At 42.3% G+C, this 17,425-nt stretch overlaps 1 protein-coding gene across 2 annotated transcripts in view; it reads right to left on the reverse strand.

The window, feature by feature from the left end:
• Nucleotides 1-17,425, reverse strand: part of ADCY5 (adenylate cyclase 5) — a 334,442-nt gene that overhangs the window by 138,638 nt on the left and 178,379 nt on the right. For both annotated transcript variants that reach the window (XM_073305114.1, XM_073305113.1), the window contains exon 2: nucleotides 7,895-8,044. In XM_073305114.1, coding sequence (XP_073161215.1) covers nucleotides 7,895-8,044 — 150 coding nt within the window. The remainder of the gene's footprint in view (nucleotides 1-7,894; nucleotides 8,045-17,425) is intronic.

A 17,425-nucleotide genomic window follows, 5' to 3' on the forward strand; every position in this document is an offset into this window, starting at 1 on the left:
GCTCAAGGACCGGACTGCCCCAGAAACACCCCAGTGCCTTGTCCCTCCGTGCCAGGTGCACCAGGTGTGGGCAGGCAGGATCCAAGTGTGTAGGTGCTTAGTGTGGGATGGGTTGAAAGGGTTCTGTGTGGGGCAATCTGGGTGCGGGTGGCTCACTGGGGGATCCAGGTATGTGTGAGGGGATCTGGATGCTCAGGGGCATGTTGGGGGTTCTGGGTGCAACAGTAATGGGACTCTTCAGGGGGGTCCAGGTGAAGGTGGTTGGGGCTCAGTGTGGGGGGGGGATAGAGCTCGGCAGGGGGTTCTGAGTGAGGGGGGCTCAGTGGGGTGGAGATCCAGGTGCAGGTGACTTGTGGGGGTAGTCCAGGTGCAGAGGGAGTGGGGCTCATCAGGGGGTTTCTGAGTGTGGGGGGAGGTGAGGCTGGGTGGGAGGGTCTGGATGCACAGGGTTGAGCAGATGGGAGAGCAGCTCCCTGTACAGGGATCCCTCCCCTTGCAGCTGAGGAGCAATGGGTGCAGGAAGTGGGGGTGGGGGTGGGGAGTTTGCAGAGCTTCCTGCAGCCCAGTGAAAAATCTTGGGACGGGGAGAGGGGGGGTCCTGAGCCAGCCCTGGATGAAGTATAGGGGAAGAGCAAGTCCTGTCCTCCCCAGCCCAGCTGGGACTAGCAGCTAAACCCAGTGCAGGGAGGAGCCACCAGCTTCCCCAATCCCGCTTCCTGCCCCACAGTGATTTTCTTCTCTGTTGGCTGCCCTGGGCACCCAAAACATACTGCTGGGGAGGGCTGCATGACCAATCTTGTGGCTTCCACTTGCTTCCCCATCAGAAAGTCATTTTTCTGGGGGGAAGCAAAGAAATCTGCAAGAGACATAAATTCTGTGCATGCGCAGTGGCGCAGAATTCCCCCAGGGTAAACACGCTATTAGTAGTAGTTTTACAGTAGTACCTAAAAACCACAATTAGGATCAGGGCCTAATTGCATAAGGCACAGTAAACATGCATACATACAGTGACATTACCTCCATTACCTACCTTCCATCACCCACAGTCCACATCTCTCTATCCTCATCCTGAGGAACTAAGGGGCATCCTTGTTTATTGGTAATATTTGTGTGTTTTAAAGATTAACATGGGCTCAGTGTAGTTTCCATAAAACTACTTTGTATGGTGTTCACTATCTAGTTTTGTACCTTAAGAAAGTGAGTTATTTTGTCACACTACAACTGATGGGAGTGGGACAACTTTTCCTAAATATCAGCGAAAAGCCTCTGTGACTTGGCCATCTATGTAGCTTGTAATCGGCCTAAATCTGGTAGTAATTTTTATGCAGAAGTTGCAGAATGTCAATCTGCATGTGTCTGCATGGCGGTGTTTTGTGTGTGTTGTTGGAGTTAGATCAGAAACAATACAGTTTTGCCTAAATCCTTTATTTGCCTTTTCTTTTCTCATTTCCCCTCAAAATTCTTTTAGTTTAAGTATTTTTTCTACAAGAAAAAGGTTGATTAAAATATGGACATCTATTTTATTGGTCCAACTCAAAAGTATTCTAATCAGTAGGCAAGAGGCAACATGTTCTGGCAACAGTGTAGAATCAGAAAGATTTATACACTGTACCTGTCCTTACCATCTCTTTTTCCTGCATGACAATTGCGGCTACATAGCATGGAGGAAAGCAACTGTCCCCTTCACCAACCACATAATCATAATCTAGTCTAAATGAAGGTCCATAACCTTATTCAACAGCTCATTAATCCCTAACAACACAGAACTCCACGGATCAAACTGCAATCATGACTCAGAGGGGTCAATGCTCTTGTACTAATTGCTCACATCACCATTAAAACCCCTCTTTTCAATAGTTCATTCCATTATAAAACACAATTCTGGTTTTTAATTCATATTTATGTCTTACTGTTGCCTATTTACTTGTGTCCAAGTACAGCATAACAAACTCTGCGAGAACTGTAAGAGAGCAAACTTGTTGATAATATATGCAATGCACTCACTAGAGAAATCTTTACAATCCATAGTGTTGCACTGTATTTACTTGTCCTTTAACGTACATTGTCAGGGCTTGATTCCTATTTCCAATCCCTTCATGTGTACCAACAATATGGAACAAAATGCATGAGGGATCACCATCAGCCACAGCTCAAAACTATAGCAGCTGAGACAAGGTACTGTGGTCCTTGAAAATACATGATAAAAGAGGTGTGCATCATCTGTGCCCGGGTGCTTGAATATCAAAATAAGTAACTTTACCTATTTGCACATCAGTTATACTTGCGCTTCTGACACTAATGTACGTCATGAACACAAAAGCACAATATATTTCATATATTTAATGGAATAACCAAGGCACATTGTTGAACACACTGTTGCCTCTCAGATAATAATTGTAATGGACACCCTCAGATGTGCAGAAGCTGCTAAATCCTACATGGAATATTACACATCTGTCAGATAACTCAGAGAGCCAAATAAAAACTCCTTAATAGAGCTGGGCAAATTTTTTTGGCAAAAACTTTTTTTTGGCGCTAAAAAATGCAGTTTCTAGTTGATCGATACATTTTGTGAATTGGTGTTGAATTTGCTCAATTCTTTCACTTAATAAAAATTGGAAAAAATTGAAGTATTTTGTTCCAATATTTTCAAAACTTTTTTGATTTGAAACTGCTTTTCATTTGTAAATTTTCTTCAAATTTATTTAAAAATGTAACCCCCATCCACCAAACCGCTGAGTAACAAAATTAAATCAATTCACTCAACCCCACCCAGATTTTTTTCAACTTTTTGGTTCATCAAAAAGTTGCATTTTTTTTTATTATTTCCACATCAGTCGGCAAATAAAAAAAAATCAGATATTTGTAAAGCTCTAGTCCTTAACCCAGGGACATCTTATGGGTTTGTGACGCTCTCCGTAGGTACATAAGGGCAGAAAGATGATCTTGTGCTTACAGCACCACAATGGTGCTCAGAAGCCCAACGCCTTCATTTAATAACTAATCTAAGCACAGTTCAATACAATTTACTGGTACCAGTTAGACATCTTCATTTTATGTAACCGGTTAAGAACATACACAATAAAACATCACACAGCTAGTATCTAGCTTTAAATTTCACGGAGATCTCTAATGAAACACTGCACCCTAACTGTAATATCATTCAGCATGTATTGGCCAGGTGAATAGTATTGCCTTGCTATACTTATGTTGGCAGTAGTCAGACAGGAGGAGAGAAATAAGTACAAATTATATATATTTTCTTGATTTTATATGAAGATATACTAGATAAAGATACAGAATTACAGATGGATCTCTCTCTCTCTCCAGCTGGCTATGTATAACTAACATACCTATATTACTACCTAGTACTGTTAATCAGTAGTATGTTGCACTTCCCCATGATGGCCTCAACGCACTTACAAAAAGTAATTAATTAAACGTGTGAACTTGCTTGTGAAATAGGTATTCATTATATAATTTAATTCAATAATTATACCTGTTTGACAGATAGGGCGAGTGACTAGTCTGTGGTCAAAAAATTAGTAATGCTGGGAGTAGAAGCCTGCAGGCCTGACTTTAAGTCCTTTCCTCTAATCCTTAGAAAATACGCACTTGTTGGAGGTTGTTTAGGGTGTGCAATTTCAGCTAAGAATTCTTTATTCCATTATGGCAATGCTAATCTCACTTACTACTCCTTGTTAGGTTATAGTGGATAATGAAATCACTAGAAGATGGGTGAGGTAATAACTTTTATTGGACCAACTTCAGCTATTGAGAGAGACAAGCATTCCCTTTACACTTAGCTCTCTCCCAAACAGCATGTGGTAGTACAATCAGATTCCCCAGATACGGTTAGATAATCTTATAGCAGCAGTTGGCCTGGATGGATATTTTTTACCTATGCCTAGTCTGGAGACTGATTCATGTCTTGTCATCTGAAGACAAGATTACCACAATGCATTTTACAGGGGATACACCTTAAATGAACTGGGAAATCAGTAACAGTTCAGGATGAAGTAGCAAACTTATTGAACAAGGGATCTTGCTGTGAGACCATAACACCAGCATTTTAGGACCTACACTGGCTGCTGGGGGGTTTCTGGGTGGAGCTTAAGCTGTTGTTTTTGACCTATAAACCTCTAAACTTATGAAATGGGGTTTCTGTTTTTGACCTATAAACTGGACGCCCTCTCCCTCCATGCGTCATAACTACAGTCTGGGGAGACATTCCCCTCAGTTTAAAAGGGAGGGATCTGCTAGCAGGGTGTTCTCCATGAGGGCCTCTTGACTTTGCAAAGCCTCATCTGAAGTAGCCCAAACTTCAGGACATGCTGCAAAGCCCATCTGTTTGCCAGGGTTTTGTGGAAGGGAGAGGCTTATTGACATCTGGCATTTGTAGGTAAAACATTTTCCTAGTTTGGGGATTTGGGGGAAGGAAGGTTGCTGGTTTTACCTGACTGTATTTTTGTGACTGTATTTTTAGTTTGCGTAAAAGTCACTTAGTTCTGGTTGCCAACTTTCTACTTGCACAAAACCAAACATCCTTGTCCCTCCCCCTGCCCCGCCCCTTCTCTGAGTCCCCTCCCCTGCTCACTCCATCCCCCCTCCTTCTGTCACTCACTCTCTCCACCCTCACTCACTCATTCATTTCCACCAGCCTGGGGCAGGGGGTTGGGGTGCGGGAGGGGGTGAGGGCTCCAGCTGGGGGTGCAGGCTCTGGGGTGGGGCCAGAAATGAGGAGTTTAGGGTGAGGGAGGGTGCTCCGGACTGATGAAGTGGGTTGGGATACAGGAGGGGGTGGGGGCTCCAGCTGGGGTTGTGGGCTCTGGGGTGGGGCGAGGGATGAGAGGTTTGGGGTGCAGGAGGGGAGTGGAGGGGTGGGGGGTGGAGCCAAGAGGTTCGAAGTATGGGAAAGTGCTCCGAGCTTAGGCAGGGGGTTGGGGTATGGGAGGAGGTATGGGCTCTGGGCTGGAGGTGTGGGTTCTGGGGTGGGGCCAGAAATAAGGGGGTCAGGGTGCAGGAGGTGATTCCGGGTTGGGGCAGTGGGTTGGAGTGTGGGGGGTGAGGGCTCTGGCTGGGGGTGCAGACTCTGGGGTGGGGCTGGGGATGAGAGGTTTGGAGTGTAGGAGGGTGCTCCGGGCTGGGACCGAGGGGTTTGGAGGGCAGGAGAGGGATCAGGGCTGCGCCTGGGGGTGCGGGCTCTGGAGTGGGGCTGGGAATGAGGGGTTTGGGGTGCAGGACAGGGCTCCAGGGTGGGGCAGAGGGTTGGGATATGGGTGGGGGTGAGGGCTCCCACTGGGGGTACAGGCTCTGGGGTAGGGTTGGGGATGAAGGGTTTGAGGTGCAGGAGGGTGCTCTGGGCTGGGGCTGAGGGGTTTGGAGGGTGGGAGGGGGATCAGGGCTGGGGCTGTGGTCCAGGAGGGGGTCAGGGGTGCAGGCTCCAGGCAGCGCTTACCTAGGCAGCCCCTGGAAGCAGCAGCATGTCCCCCCTCCAGCTCCTACATGGAGGCACGGCCAGGCAGCTCTGCGCACTGCCCCATCCTCAGGCACTGCCCCTGCAGCTCACATTGGCCATGATTGCTGGCCAATAGGAGCTGCAGAGCCAGCACTTGGGATGGGGACAGAGTGTGGAGCCCCCTGGCTGCCTCTATGCATAGGAACCGAAAGGGAGACATGCCGCTGCTTCCAGGAGCTGCACAGAGCCATGGCAGGCAGGGACCTGTCTTAGCCCTGCTGCGCCGCCTACCAGACTTTTAGTGACCTGGTCAGCAGTGCTGACCGGAGCTGACTGGAGCCGCCAGGGTCCCTTTTCAACTGGGCATTCTGATCGAAAACCAGACAACTTGCAACCCTACACTTAGTGCATGAAATAGATGCTATTTATGTACCAGATATCAAAATAAACTAAACTAAACTTAGGTATACATACATTCTTCATTTCATGGTGCCCATGTTGGCCCAAAGTAGCCCAGAATAACACTGTCCATGGGCAGATCTACAGATGCAGGTGTGTGAAAGCAGCGTAGTATAGTGAAAGTTGTGTTGCCCTTATGAGTCACAGAAATGCACAGCCATTTCAACTGATTCATTCCCCTCCTATCCGAACTCGCAATCAAAACTGTAAGGTACTTCTCAAGCGAAGCCACAGAAACCTCATTTCATGAATTACTTAAAACTGGACTGGAAAATTTACTGCGGGGCATGGTCCCACATTATCAAGGGAATGGACAAGCTGACCTAAAAAGTCTTTTCCTCTCTAATTATTATGATGTAAGAGACTCATTGCAGCAAAACCAAAGAATGAATTAGCAAATAGATATGCCCACAGCCCTTGAGAACAAGACTGTGAGCTGATAGCAATTAGGCCTTTTTCTAACAAACAAAAGTACACAGGACACTAACTGAGGACATTAAAAATGGTTAAAAACTAAAATGGAAGTCAGCGGAAGCCTGTAGTGTTGTGTTCAAAGCCACACACACACAATGTGAAGTGAGGGTGCTTTGGAGACAGATAGAAGAATGCCTTTGGAGGCACTGGGGCAGCACCCTCTATGGGGAACTACTTAATTTCTGCCACAATTGGCCTCCCGCTGCTAATGTGTGCAGAAGAGCAGAACAACAGCCCTACCACTACCAAATGCTATTTGTTGTGCTGACAAATCATTGTGCTGTGCACTTATGATGGGGTGAAGTATATGCCCTGTACAGAGGGCCAGCACAAGGCCCATATGCCACTCATGCTCAAGATAGGCCTAGATGGGACTTAAATGATGCATAAGAACCGTGCAAACCCTCTGCTTAGGGTGAATTTCATCCAGGGTGCAGGTGAACGAGTCCCTGATGGCGTGGCTGATGTGATTAGGTCCTATGATGGTGTCACTTGAATAGATACATGGACAGAGTTGGCATTGGGCTTTGTTGCAAGGATAGGTTCCTGGATTAGTGTTTTTGTTGTGTGGTTGCTGGTGAGTATTTGCTTCAGGTTGGGGGGGCTGTCTGTAAGTGAGGACTGGTCTGTCTCCCAAGATCTGGAAGAGCGAAGGAGCGTCTTTCAGGATAGGTTGTAAATCTTTGATGATGCGCTGGAGAGGTTTTACATCAGCCACGCCATCAGGGGCTCGTTCACCCGCACATCTACCAATGTGATATATGCCACCATGTGCCAGCAATGCCCCTCTGCCATGTACATTGGCCAAACCGGACAGTCTCTACGCAAAAGAATAAATGGACGCAAATCTGACATCAGGAATCATAACATTCAAAAACCAGTAGGAGAACACTTCAACCTCTCTGGTCACTCAGTAACAAAGACTTAAAAGTGGCAATTTTGCAACAGAAAAGCTTCAAAAACAGACTCCAATGAGAAACTGCTGAACTGGAATTAATATGCAAACTAGATACCATTAACTTGGGTTTGAATAGAGACTGGGAGTGGCTGGGTCATTACACATATTGAATCTATTTCCCCATGTTAAGTATCCTCACACCTTCTTGTCAACTGTCTGAAACCGGCCATCTTGATTATCACTACAGAAGTTGTTTTTCTCCTGCTGATAATAGCGCATCCTAATTAATTAGCCTCTTAGAGTTGGTATGGCAACTTCCACCTTTTCATGTTCTCTGTATGTATATATCTCTTCTTACTATATGTTCCATTCTATGCATCTGATGAAGTGGGCTGTAGCCCATGAAAGCTTGTGGCACCTTAGAGACTAACAAATTTATTTGAGCATAAGTATTCCTGGTCTTTTTGCGGATACAGACTAACACAGCTGCTACTCTGAAACTTTTCACACAGGGTCATTCAGTACCTGGCCCTAAATTAACAGTTTTCAGACTAATTCCAAATCAGCCATTCCATTGTCAAATTTCTTGTCACTCTCCTTCTTACCTGTTGCTGGTTCTCCCTTTGAGAATGTAGCCTGGCCTGAATGCACTCCCTGGTCTCTTGAAATGCTTGTCTTTGAGACACCTCAGCTGGGTAATGAGTACACACTCCTACAATGTTTGTGCAGGAGAAGATGAGAACATTGGAGACCAGCTGCAACAAAAAAGGGAAACATGATTACAATTTGGAAACCTACCATCAACAACAGACAGAATACTTAAAAGCTCAGCATGTAATATGAATCATTCCACAATCCAACACATGACTGAGCCTAGTATTCTTCATTTCAGTGCATTTTACTTTGCTGTTCTTTGAAGTATAAACTTTTACACATGCCCTCAGAAGCGTATTTCTTCACATTAATGTAAATGCTTTTCTCTAATTCTGTTAGCAATCAATTGTCTTAAAATTACTGTGTCAGAGACTTATAAAGAGGTTTTAATGTGACGATGTTTGGCTAGCTCAGAATTATGTAAAAGAATCTGAAGGAAGATTTTAACTATTACTGGTTTAAAACACCTGCATATACGGCATGAATATACTTTGAAAGATACATTAGCTTTCATATTCTAGATAGTGTTCACTTATTGCAAGGAAATAACTTTAGATTTCAATCAACTTCAAAAACTGGGAATTTTTTTTTATCACCCAGTCTCAGCTCTTTACGATGAGTTGAATTATAATGATTTTCAGATCACATCTTTATGTGGTCAATAATATGTTATATACATATGTGAATGTACAAATAGGTAGGAAGAGCTATATTGCTCTGTTGTTTCCACAGTGACTATATTTCCCAATAAAATAATTACATCTCTCTCACTGGTAATTATAGCTGATTAGAAAACAAAATAACTAAACATTTAAAAAAAAAAATTGGCGTTGAATTTTTTTTTAAGAGAAATTTTCAAATCAGTTCTACCAGTAACATCGAAACAAGCATTCTTCCCATTCTTCTGTACCATCAGCCACTTGTGAGCTAGCCAGGATATACTGTATCTTCCTAAAGAGACAGACTTGTGCGAATACAGCTCCTATTTCTAGGGGAACCGAATATCAGACTTGTAACAGTCTCATAGATATAAATCTTGGAAGTACTTTTTTCTGAATGGCTTTCTGTAAAGCAACAACAATTCAAATGTAATCCCCCCACCCCATCCCCTGTAGATACAGAGCCAGATTCTGACAGGCACATGCACAGGTGTAAATCAAACCCAGAAAGCAGCAGTAGGAGTTCAGAACTCAGGCTGACTACTCAAGTAGTGGCAAAATCTAACTTTAACAAGATGCTGCTATCGTGCTAGAGTAGACAGTATTACGGGATTGCATGTCAATGCATACACACACACTCCCTGTCCCAGGAACAGTCTCTATTTACAACTCCCATCAGGATTATTCTGACACTAGGGATAAATCCATGCGCTGGAGACAGCGGACAATTGCTATATAATGACTCTGCCCCCATTATGAGGAATTGGGAACAGAATCCTGGTCCTTCAGCTCCAAAAACCTACCACAGCTTCGGCTAAGGGGGAACTCTTTGGAGTAGTAGGTACTTTATCCTCCTCGCGGACCAGTCATTACATGAGAATATCATCCACTCACACACACAAAGCGAGTATATTCCATACCTAGTGCATGGGCTGCTTGCAGTCAGAATTAGGGCACATATTAATGCTAGTTTTGCAGTCCATGAGTGCATTTTTAGGGAGTGGTTACACCGCTTTCCTTGCATTCAGGATTTGTTTCACAGCAAAGAACAAAAATCTAAAGATCTTTAATTTCCCCCCAGCTACTGCTAAAACAGTTCTGTAATTAATGAGGACAAGAATGATATTACATCAACACAGTAAAAAAATACAAACCACTAAGACTTAGTTCTTCCAGGTCTTTGGAGGGCCAGTAAAAAATAGTTGTGTGTCTTTAATATCTTATAACATTGGAAAATCTAGCATGTAAACAAATCAAGCAGATCTAATTTGAGCAAAAGTAAAGGTAACAACATTTTGTGGAAAAATGTGTTTTGTTAGAGTCCTAATTCTAGAAGGATATTTGGTAGAAACACTTGTTTATAGACACTGAGGAAAACATTGGGTTTTTTAGAATTATTTCCCCCCCCCCAGAAAACATAACATTGATGCTCATCATCATAGAAAAGGAAATTCAATAAGGAAATGGAAGTAAGGACTTCCCTAGGAATTACAGAGAGTTCTGCATGTTGCTTCATAAATGGGTTGATTGTGATGGACAGCCTGTGAATCCAGTATGGTTATTACAAACAAACTCAATGAATTAACACTAAATAGCATTGTTTGCATCATCTGATTAAACTGACTCCAGAATTCTCTGTATTGAAACTACTTAGTTACACATTAAGCAGAACATTTATCAGTATGCATAAAATATAGTCCAAAACACACATACACACCATATTTTACATAAATATATAATACATGACTGTTCCACTTTACAATATTGCATTGTAATTTTAAAATACAAATAAGTTCGGGCTTAATTATGTTTGTAGTTGCCACAGTGCAAATGTAAAATAAATCTCCTGAGGACAATGGACTTGCTCTCAATTTAAACATGTGTTAAGTGAGAATAGACTCAGAACTTGTCTATACAGAGGCACCCAGGAAAGTTAAGACAAATCAACTAAAGCTGTGAAGTTAACGCACTGTTAAAGGACATTAAATCTCTGTGTGGATGCTCTCATTCAAAAGTGAGGTGACCTTAGTTTGCTATAGCTTAATCCTTCAAAGGGATAAATAGATTCATTTTAACAATCCTGAGAGTCCTCATGTAGACAAGCCTTCTCTAGGCAGGTTAGACATTGCGCAGTGAATACAACAGGGGCCCACTCATTGGACAGTGGGAAGACCTCACTGCTGCAACGAGCTCTTCTGCAGGCACATCTCTGTGCCAACACAAAGCCCCACTGAAGTCAGAGGGGGTCCACAGATGCAGATATCATTGCAGCACTGGTGCTGTAAGTAGCTCAGCTGCCTCACTCATGGCACACCATCCGGGTGTGCGAGGAGACAAATGATATCCAATGGGTTCAAAAAACATTATCAGATCAACATTATCGAAGTATATATGGTACTGAAAGTAGTAACATGATTTTCAGAGATCCCATTAACTTCATTTCAGACAAACCCACAGGACTGCAGAGACTGATTTATGAAAGAGGCTCAGAAAAATCACACTCCACAAGACTGAGATAAGTTACACTGCAATGAACATTCACCAGCAGTGGATATAAGCCGGTATTTACTCTCCCAAACGAAAACTGTTTTAGACTGTAATATTACATGGCTTGAACAAAAAAAAGAAATCTACAATATAATGTTGAGACTATCAAGACTCTGCAAAGATTTAAAGCTCAGCTCTTGCTATTCAAAGCAACATTCAGCATTTTGCTTTGGAAATATTTCTCTTGGGCCTCACAGTTCATCTGATGTTCCTAAAATAATGTGGGGGATGGTGGGTGGGGAAGAATACTTTATTTGGTATTTGATTAAAATCACTTTGTTCACAGGTGTTTTAAAAATAAATTAAGGCAAAATTAAAGATTTTCTGTCTCAATAATTTTTCCATAGCCCTCTGTCCACTTAATGCAAATGAATTTATATCCTGTTTGCCAAATGGTACTACTGTACTTGCTTATCAGGTTCCTTGCGGTTTTGCTATGGTAACGAGCTACAGTCCCAGGAGGAAGGAGATGATGTAGATATTAAAACTGGTTCCCTCAGCTCCATGGCCCGAAAACAGAAAACATATTATTGGCAGCTATTTCAGGCAATTTATACTTGTAAAAATGTTCTTAAGAGGCAATGGGAAAATGTAGGTTTCTATTTTAGGGTTGGATTCTCTCTCCACTGCCCACTAAAACATTTGACCATGAGGTCTATCCATAGCCCTCTGATTCTGGTGAAGGCTGCTGCACTTATTTATTAGTTGTATCTATCAAAGATACCTATTTGGCCCCCATTACCAGAGTGCTTGGGCACCTGATAATTAATGTATTTATTCTCACATTACCACTATAAGGTAGAGAAGTGCTATCATTTCCATTTTACTCAGGCACGGAGAGATCCAGGGCCAGATTTTAAAAGTATTTCAACACTTAAAGATACAGACAGGCACCTAGAGGGATTTTCAACAGTGTCTAGGCACCTAACTCCCATCAAAATTGATTCATTTTTCACTGCTTGGAAAATAAACATACACTATGCAGTTTCTAGTCACTTTCACTTAGATTCTTATACACTAGCAAAATGCTGTAGTGTTTGTATTGAAAATAATGCAGAAAATTTTGCTTGAAATATTGTTTCCTTGGAGATTTAAGAAAAATCTTTTGGTTTTGTTTGTTTTAAATGTTCTGAAAGCTTGTTAACACAAAATAAAAATTGGAAGAGAAATTTAAAACAATGCCATCTCTTTAAAAATCAGAGAAATGTAGGGCTGGAAGAGACTGCAGGAGGTCATCTAGTCCAACCTCTGGCACTGAGGCAGAACCAAATATACCTACCTACACCCTCCCTGACAGGTGTTTGTCCAACCTATTCTTAAAAATCTCCAGTGCTGGGGATTCCACAACCTCCTTTCTTGGAAGACTATTCCAGTACTTAACTATCCTTATATCTATCTAACCTAAATCTTCCTTGCTGCAGATTAAGCCAATTATTTCCTGTCCTATCTTCACTGGACACAGAGAACAATTGACTGCCAGCCTCAGGTCCCCCCAGAGTCTTCTTTTCTCAAGACTAAACATGCCCAGTTTGTTTAACCTTTCCTCATTGGTCAGGTTTTCTACAATCTTTTATCCTTTTTGTTGCTCTCCTTTGAACTCTCTCCAATTTGTGCACAATTTTCTTAAAATGTGGTGCCTAAAGCTGGACATACTACTCCAGCTGAAGTCTCCCCAGTGCCAAGGAAAGTGGGACAATTACAAGCTGTGACATATGACATTCCTATTAATATACCCCAGAATAATATTCACCTTTTTCACAACTGCTTCACATTGTTGGCTCATGTTGAATTTGTAATCCACTACAACCTCTGATCTTTTTCTGCAGGACTACAGTCTAGTCAGTTATTCCCCCTTTTACATTTGTGCATTTGATTTTTCTTTCCTACGTGCAGTATTTTGCACTTTATTGAATTTCGTTTAACTGATTTCAGTTCAATTCTCCAATTTATTGAGGTCATTTTGAATTCTAACCCTGTCCTCTGAAGTGTTTGCAATCCCTCCCAGGTTGGTTTCATCCGCAAATTTTATAAGCATAAGCATATAAGCACTCCAAGCTATTAATTAAAATATTGACTAGTACCAGACACAGGACAGGCCCCTGCAGGACCCCATTAGATATGCCATTCCAGTTTGACAGTAAACTATTGACAAAATGTCACAAAATTGATGGCTCAGGTGTGATATGTAAGATCAAGTAGTAATCTGTTGTTTCAGTGATTCAGGGAAAAGCCTAGTGAAACCATCACAAACAAGATAAAATATCAGTGTGAATCAATATGCTGTTTTTAACCTTCTGCGTTTGTATCTTATTATTCAAACACCAGGATGCTAGTTAATATATGATAAAGAGATGGCAATATGTTTAAGAGTCACTGTCAGGATAATTTATGTTAATTCCTCACCTGTCTTACTGCTAACAATGAAGGTTGTTAAAATGAAAAGATTCAGTTTTTAAAAAGCTTCTATTTACTTTTGACCCACTGTCAAAGGCTCACCCGAGCCCAGCACCCTCGATAGCGGGTTCACAAGTTTACAGAAAACAAACTAACGCTGAACTCAAAATAACTAACTGGGTGTTAAAGTCCATAACATAAACAACAGTCTTTCACAGAGGTCCAGGGCATATATTGTCAAGGTCAGGCCCTGACCGGAACAGGTTATTTGGATTAGGGCAGATCCTTCCTTCCCTGTCCTGGCTTCACCCAGAACTGGCCCTTAGTAGAAGCAGCCAGTCTTTTTTAATCTGGCCTGTTGGGCCCTGATTGGTCTCTGCATGCTCCCAGCACTTTAGGTGCTGCAGGACCAACGCTTGCTGGTTCTGCCTGCAGCCAGTTGTGGGAGGCTAATTCTAGAGAATACCTAGAAATCTGAACTCACTGTGCTCCCCCTTCCAGCAGGTCATCTTTTCAGGGCAGGGTGTGCCAAGGCATGAGAGCTACCGGCAGGGGGCAGCAAATCCCTGGTACACCCCATCACACCCATTCTTTACTTTTTCATGTCATTCTGCTTCAAAAGTACAATTAGATTGGTCAATTACCTTCTTACCTTTTAAAAAAATATTTCATTGAAATCAAAACAAAATTCATTAAAATATGTATTATTCAGATGATATTTGATTTTGTAAAATCCTATTTAAAAATTCTAAGTTTTGGGCTTATGCTGACTAGGAGTTATTCATCACTGGCACAATTTGAAACAAGGAGAAGGCAAGCACATCACGTAGGAAAATCTAAAAAGCCATGCAAAGCACAATCTACTGCCAACAGAGAATTACACATCCTTTCTTTTTGGAGTTCAGCACAGCTCTAGCTATGCTTCCCAGCTCTCATAATACTCTTATTCACTGGGAATCCATTGTCAAATTAATTATCATTATAACGGCATGGCTAAAAGGAGACACGACAAGTGAGTTTCTAGAATGCATCTTATGGGGCCTGTATGGTGAGTCAACAAGATCTAATTATTTTACTAAATGTACACACATTATGAGTAGCCAGGGCCAGATTTAGGGGCAGGTAACCCAGGCGACCCACTGGGGGGCCGGACTTGGGGTGCTGTTTTTGTTGTTAGCAACAAAAGGTAAAATAGAATGTTTGAAGTAAAATGTTTCAGGTATTCCGTGGATATGTGGTTCCCAGCCAATAGGAGCTGCAGAACGGACACTCAAGGAAGGGGCACATGCTGAGCCTCCGTGACTGCCCCTGCGCCTAGGAGCCAGAGGGACATGCTGGCTGCTTCCTGGGAGCCGCACAGAGCAGGGTAAGGAACCTGCCAGGCCCGACTTTTAACGGCCCAGTCAATGGTGCTGACCAGAGCCACCAGGGTCCCTTTTTGACCGGGTGAAAAGAGAAACAATTTTTTTTGCTTATATATGACATGAATAAACACAGATTTACAGATCCTAGCATGTAAATTTATCGTCTTATATGACAGGGATAAATCATGCATGCAAATCATGCATCAAAGTCGTGAAATGGGCCACAAATGCAATAAAAAATAAGGTATTCAAAAGTTTAACAAATGAGGGGGAGGGAGAGCACCAAAGACATCCTCGCTAGGGACGCCATTTGGTCTAGGGGCATAGCTTTACTTATGAAAGTTCCCCTCTTTTTCTAATATTTTTTAAAAAAAATCTATATAAACTTCCTAATTCTATCTAGAATACAATCAAGGCACAATGTATGACCAGCAACAGATGCCCTGTTTATCCAGCTATTTCTATAATACAGCTATATCTAAGTACTGATAGTTAGACATATTCCAAAAGCTTGGCTGTGAAGAATCAAAAGTACAAATATTATGTGAAACATTTTTTTAAAAGGTCTTCATTAGAAATTAAATTGAAGACTGGCTCTAGCTTTTAAAACATTCTATTAAGCAGCAATTAACTCTGGGCTGCCTCTTTATAGACTACCTAATAAAGAGCTGGAACAGTTACATAACCAGAGGTGCCACTACGATTAAAAGAAAAAGAAACCATTAGCAACTAGCTGCAAGATCAATTTCTGTATTTTTTCTGCACATGAAATGTTGTCTTTAGTCCCAGAGAGCAACTATCCACTACAGCCATAGTTTAGCACAGTGTCAATATGGTCAAAACCTGTAGATTGGATTAGGATGGCAATGATACAGTTATAGTCATGTGATCCTCTCTTGGCCATTTGGATGGTGTTTGGGCAGTGAAAGACATAATAAAAATAAATATTACTGCAAAATAGAATGCACTGAAGAAAATAATGAGGGTTTTGTTTTTGTTTTAAAAAGGCAACCTCTACTTTTATTTTTAAACGAGCCAGTTGCATCGTTGTGTATTGAATGCCTGAAATAGCAAAAAAGGGGAATCCAGCACAAAAGAGTTTCTGAACCAATTTTTTGAACATGTTTCTGGAGTAGCAGTCAGCTGGGTCCCTTTCTGCTCTGCTGCCTTGGTGCACCTGGGACAACACAGCTTTCACAGAACCCCACCAGAGCACAGAAACAGACTACAACCATGCTCTTGCAAGACTTATCATAGAATATCAGGGTTGGAAGGGACCTCAGGAGGTCATCTAGTCCAACCCCCTGCTCAAAGTAGGACCAATCCCCAACTAAATCATCCCAGCCAGGGCTTTGTCAAGCTGGGCCTTAAAAACCTCTAAGGAGGGAGATTCCATCACCTCCCTAGGTAACCCATTCCAGTGCTTCACCACCCTCCTAGTGAAAAAGTTTTTCCTAATATCCAACCTAAACCTCCCCCACTGCAACTTGAGACCATTACTCCTTGTTCTATCATCTGCTACCACTGAGAATAGTCTAGAGCCATCTTCTTTGGAACCCCCCTTCAGGTAGTTGAAAGCAGCTATCAAATCCCCCCTCATTCTTCTCTTCTGCAGACTGAATAATCCCAGTTCCCTCAGCCTCTCCTCATACGTCATGTGCTCCAACCCCCTAATCATTTTTGTTGCTCTCTGCTGGACTCTTTCCAATTTTTCCACATCCTTCTTGTAGTGTGGGGCCCAAAACTGGACACAGTACTCCAGTTGAGGCCTCACCAATGCCGAATAGAGGGGAATGATCACATCCCTCGATCTGCTCGCTATGCCCCTACTTATACATCCCAAAATGCCATTGGCCTTCTTGGCAACAAGGACACACTGTTGACTCATATCCAGCTTCTGGTCCACTGTAACCCCTAGGTCCTTTTCTGCAGAAAGTTAGACTTGGACTTATGCATATGTCTAACTTAATAAACATGAATAGTCCCACTGAACCGATGTGTGTAAAGTTAACCCACCTTTCCAGGATCAAGGTAAAGTACCAGGTTTTACCTGATGGTGCTGTTATACAGTTTACCCAAACAAAACAAAAAAATCATGGCATGAAAACAAAATGTTTTCTTTTGAGAAATACTGTTGTGTTGTGTTGTTCATTCTATGATGCACTTTCTCTTCAGGGAAGCTGTTGCCAACAGCAAGTTGTTCGTGCTCTGCTTTAATCTTTCTCACTAGTCTTTATTCTTAGGGCAGTTTCTTCCTGAGAACCAGGGGGTGGTTTTTGAGCTCAGAGTTCCAAAAGAGGTGCTTTCCTGCATGCTGTTTGTGACAACCTCTGTTCAAGAACTGGCGTATACGGTGTAAATAAAACAAGTTAACATTAAGAAAATACCAACACTCCCAGTCACTGATTTCTCCTCTGATGGGAAACTGACCTGCAAGGCCCTGATATAGGTTTATATTTCAGCAGAAGGATGACAATATATTCTATGCCCCCAGTGATAATAATTTTGCAAAAATGCA

Source organism: Lepidochelys kempii, chromosome 11 (assembly GCF_965140265.1).
Source record: "Lepidochelys kempii isolate rLepKem1 chromosome 11, rLepKem1.hap2, whole genome shotgun sequence".
Lineage (NCBI taxonomy): Eukaryota > Metazoa > Chordata > Testudines > Cheloniidae > Lepidochelys > Lepidochelys kempii.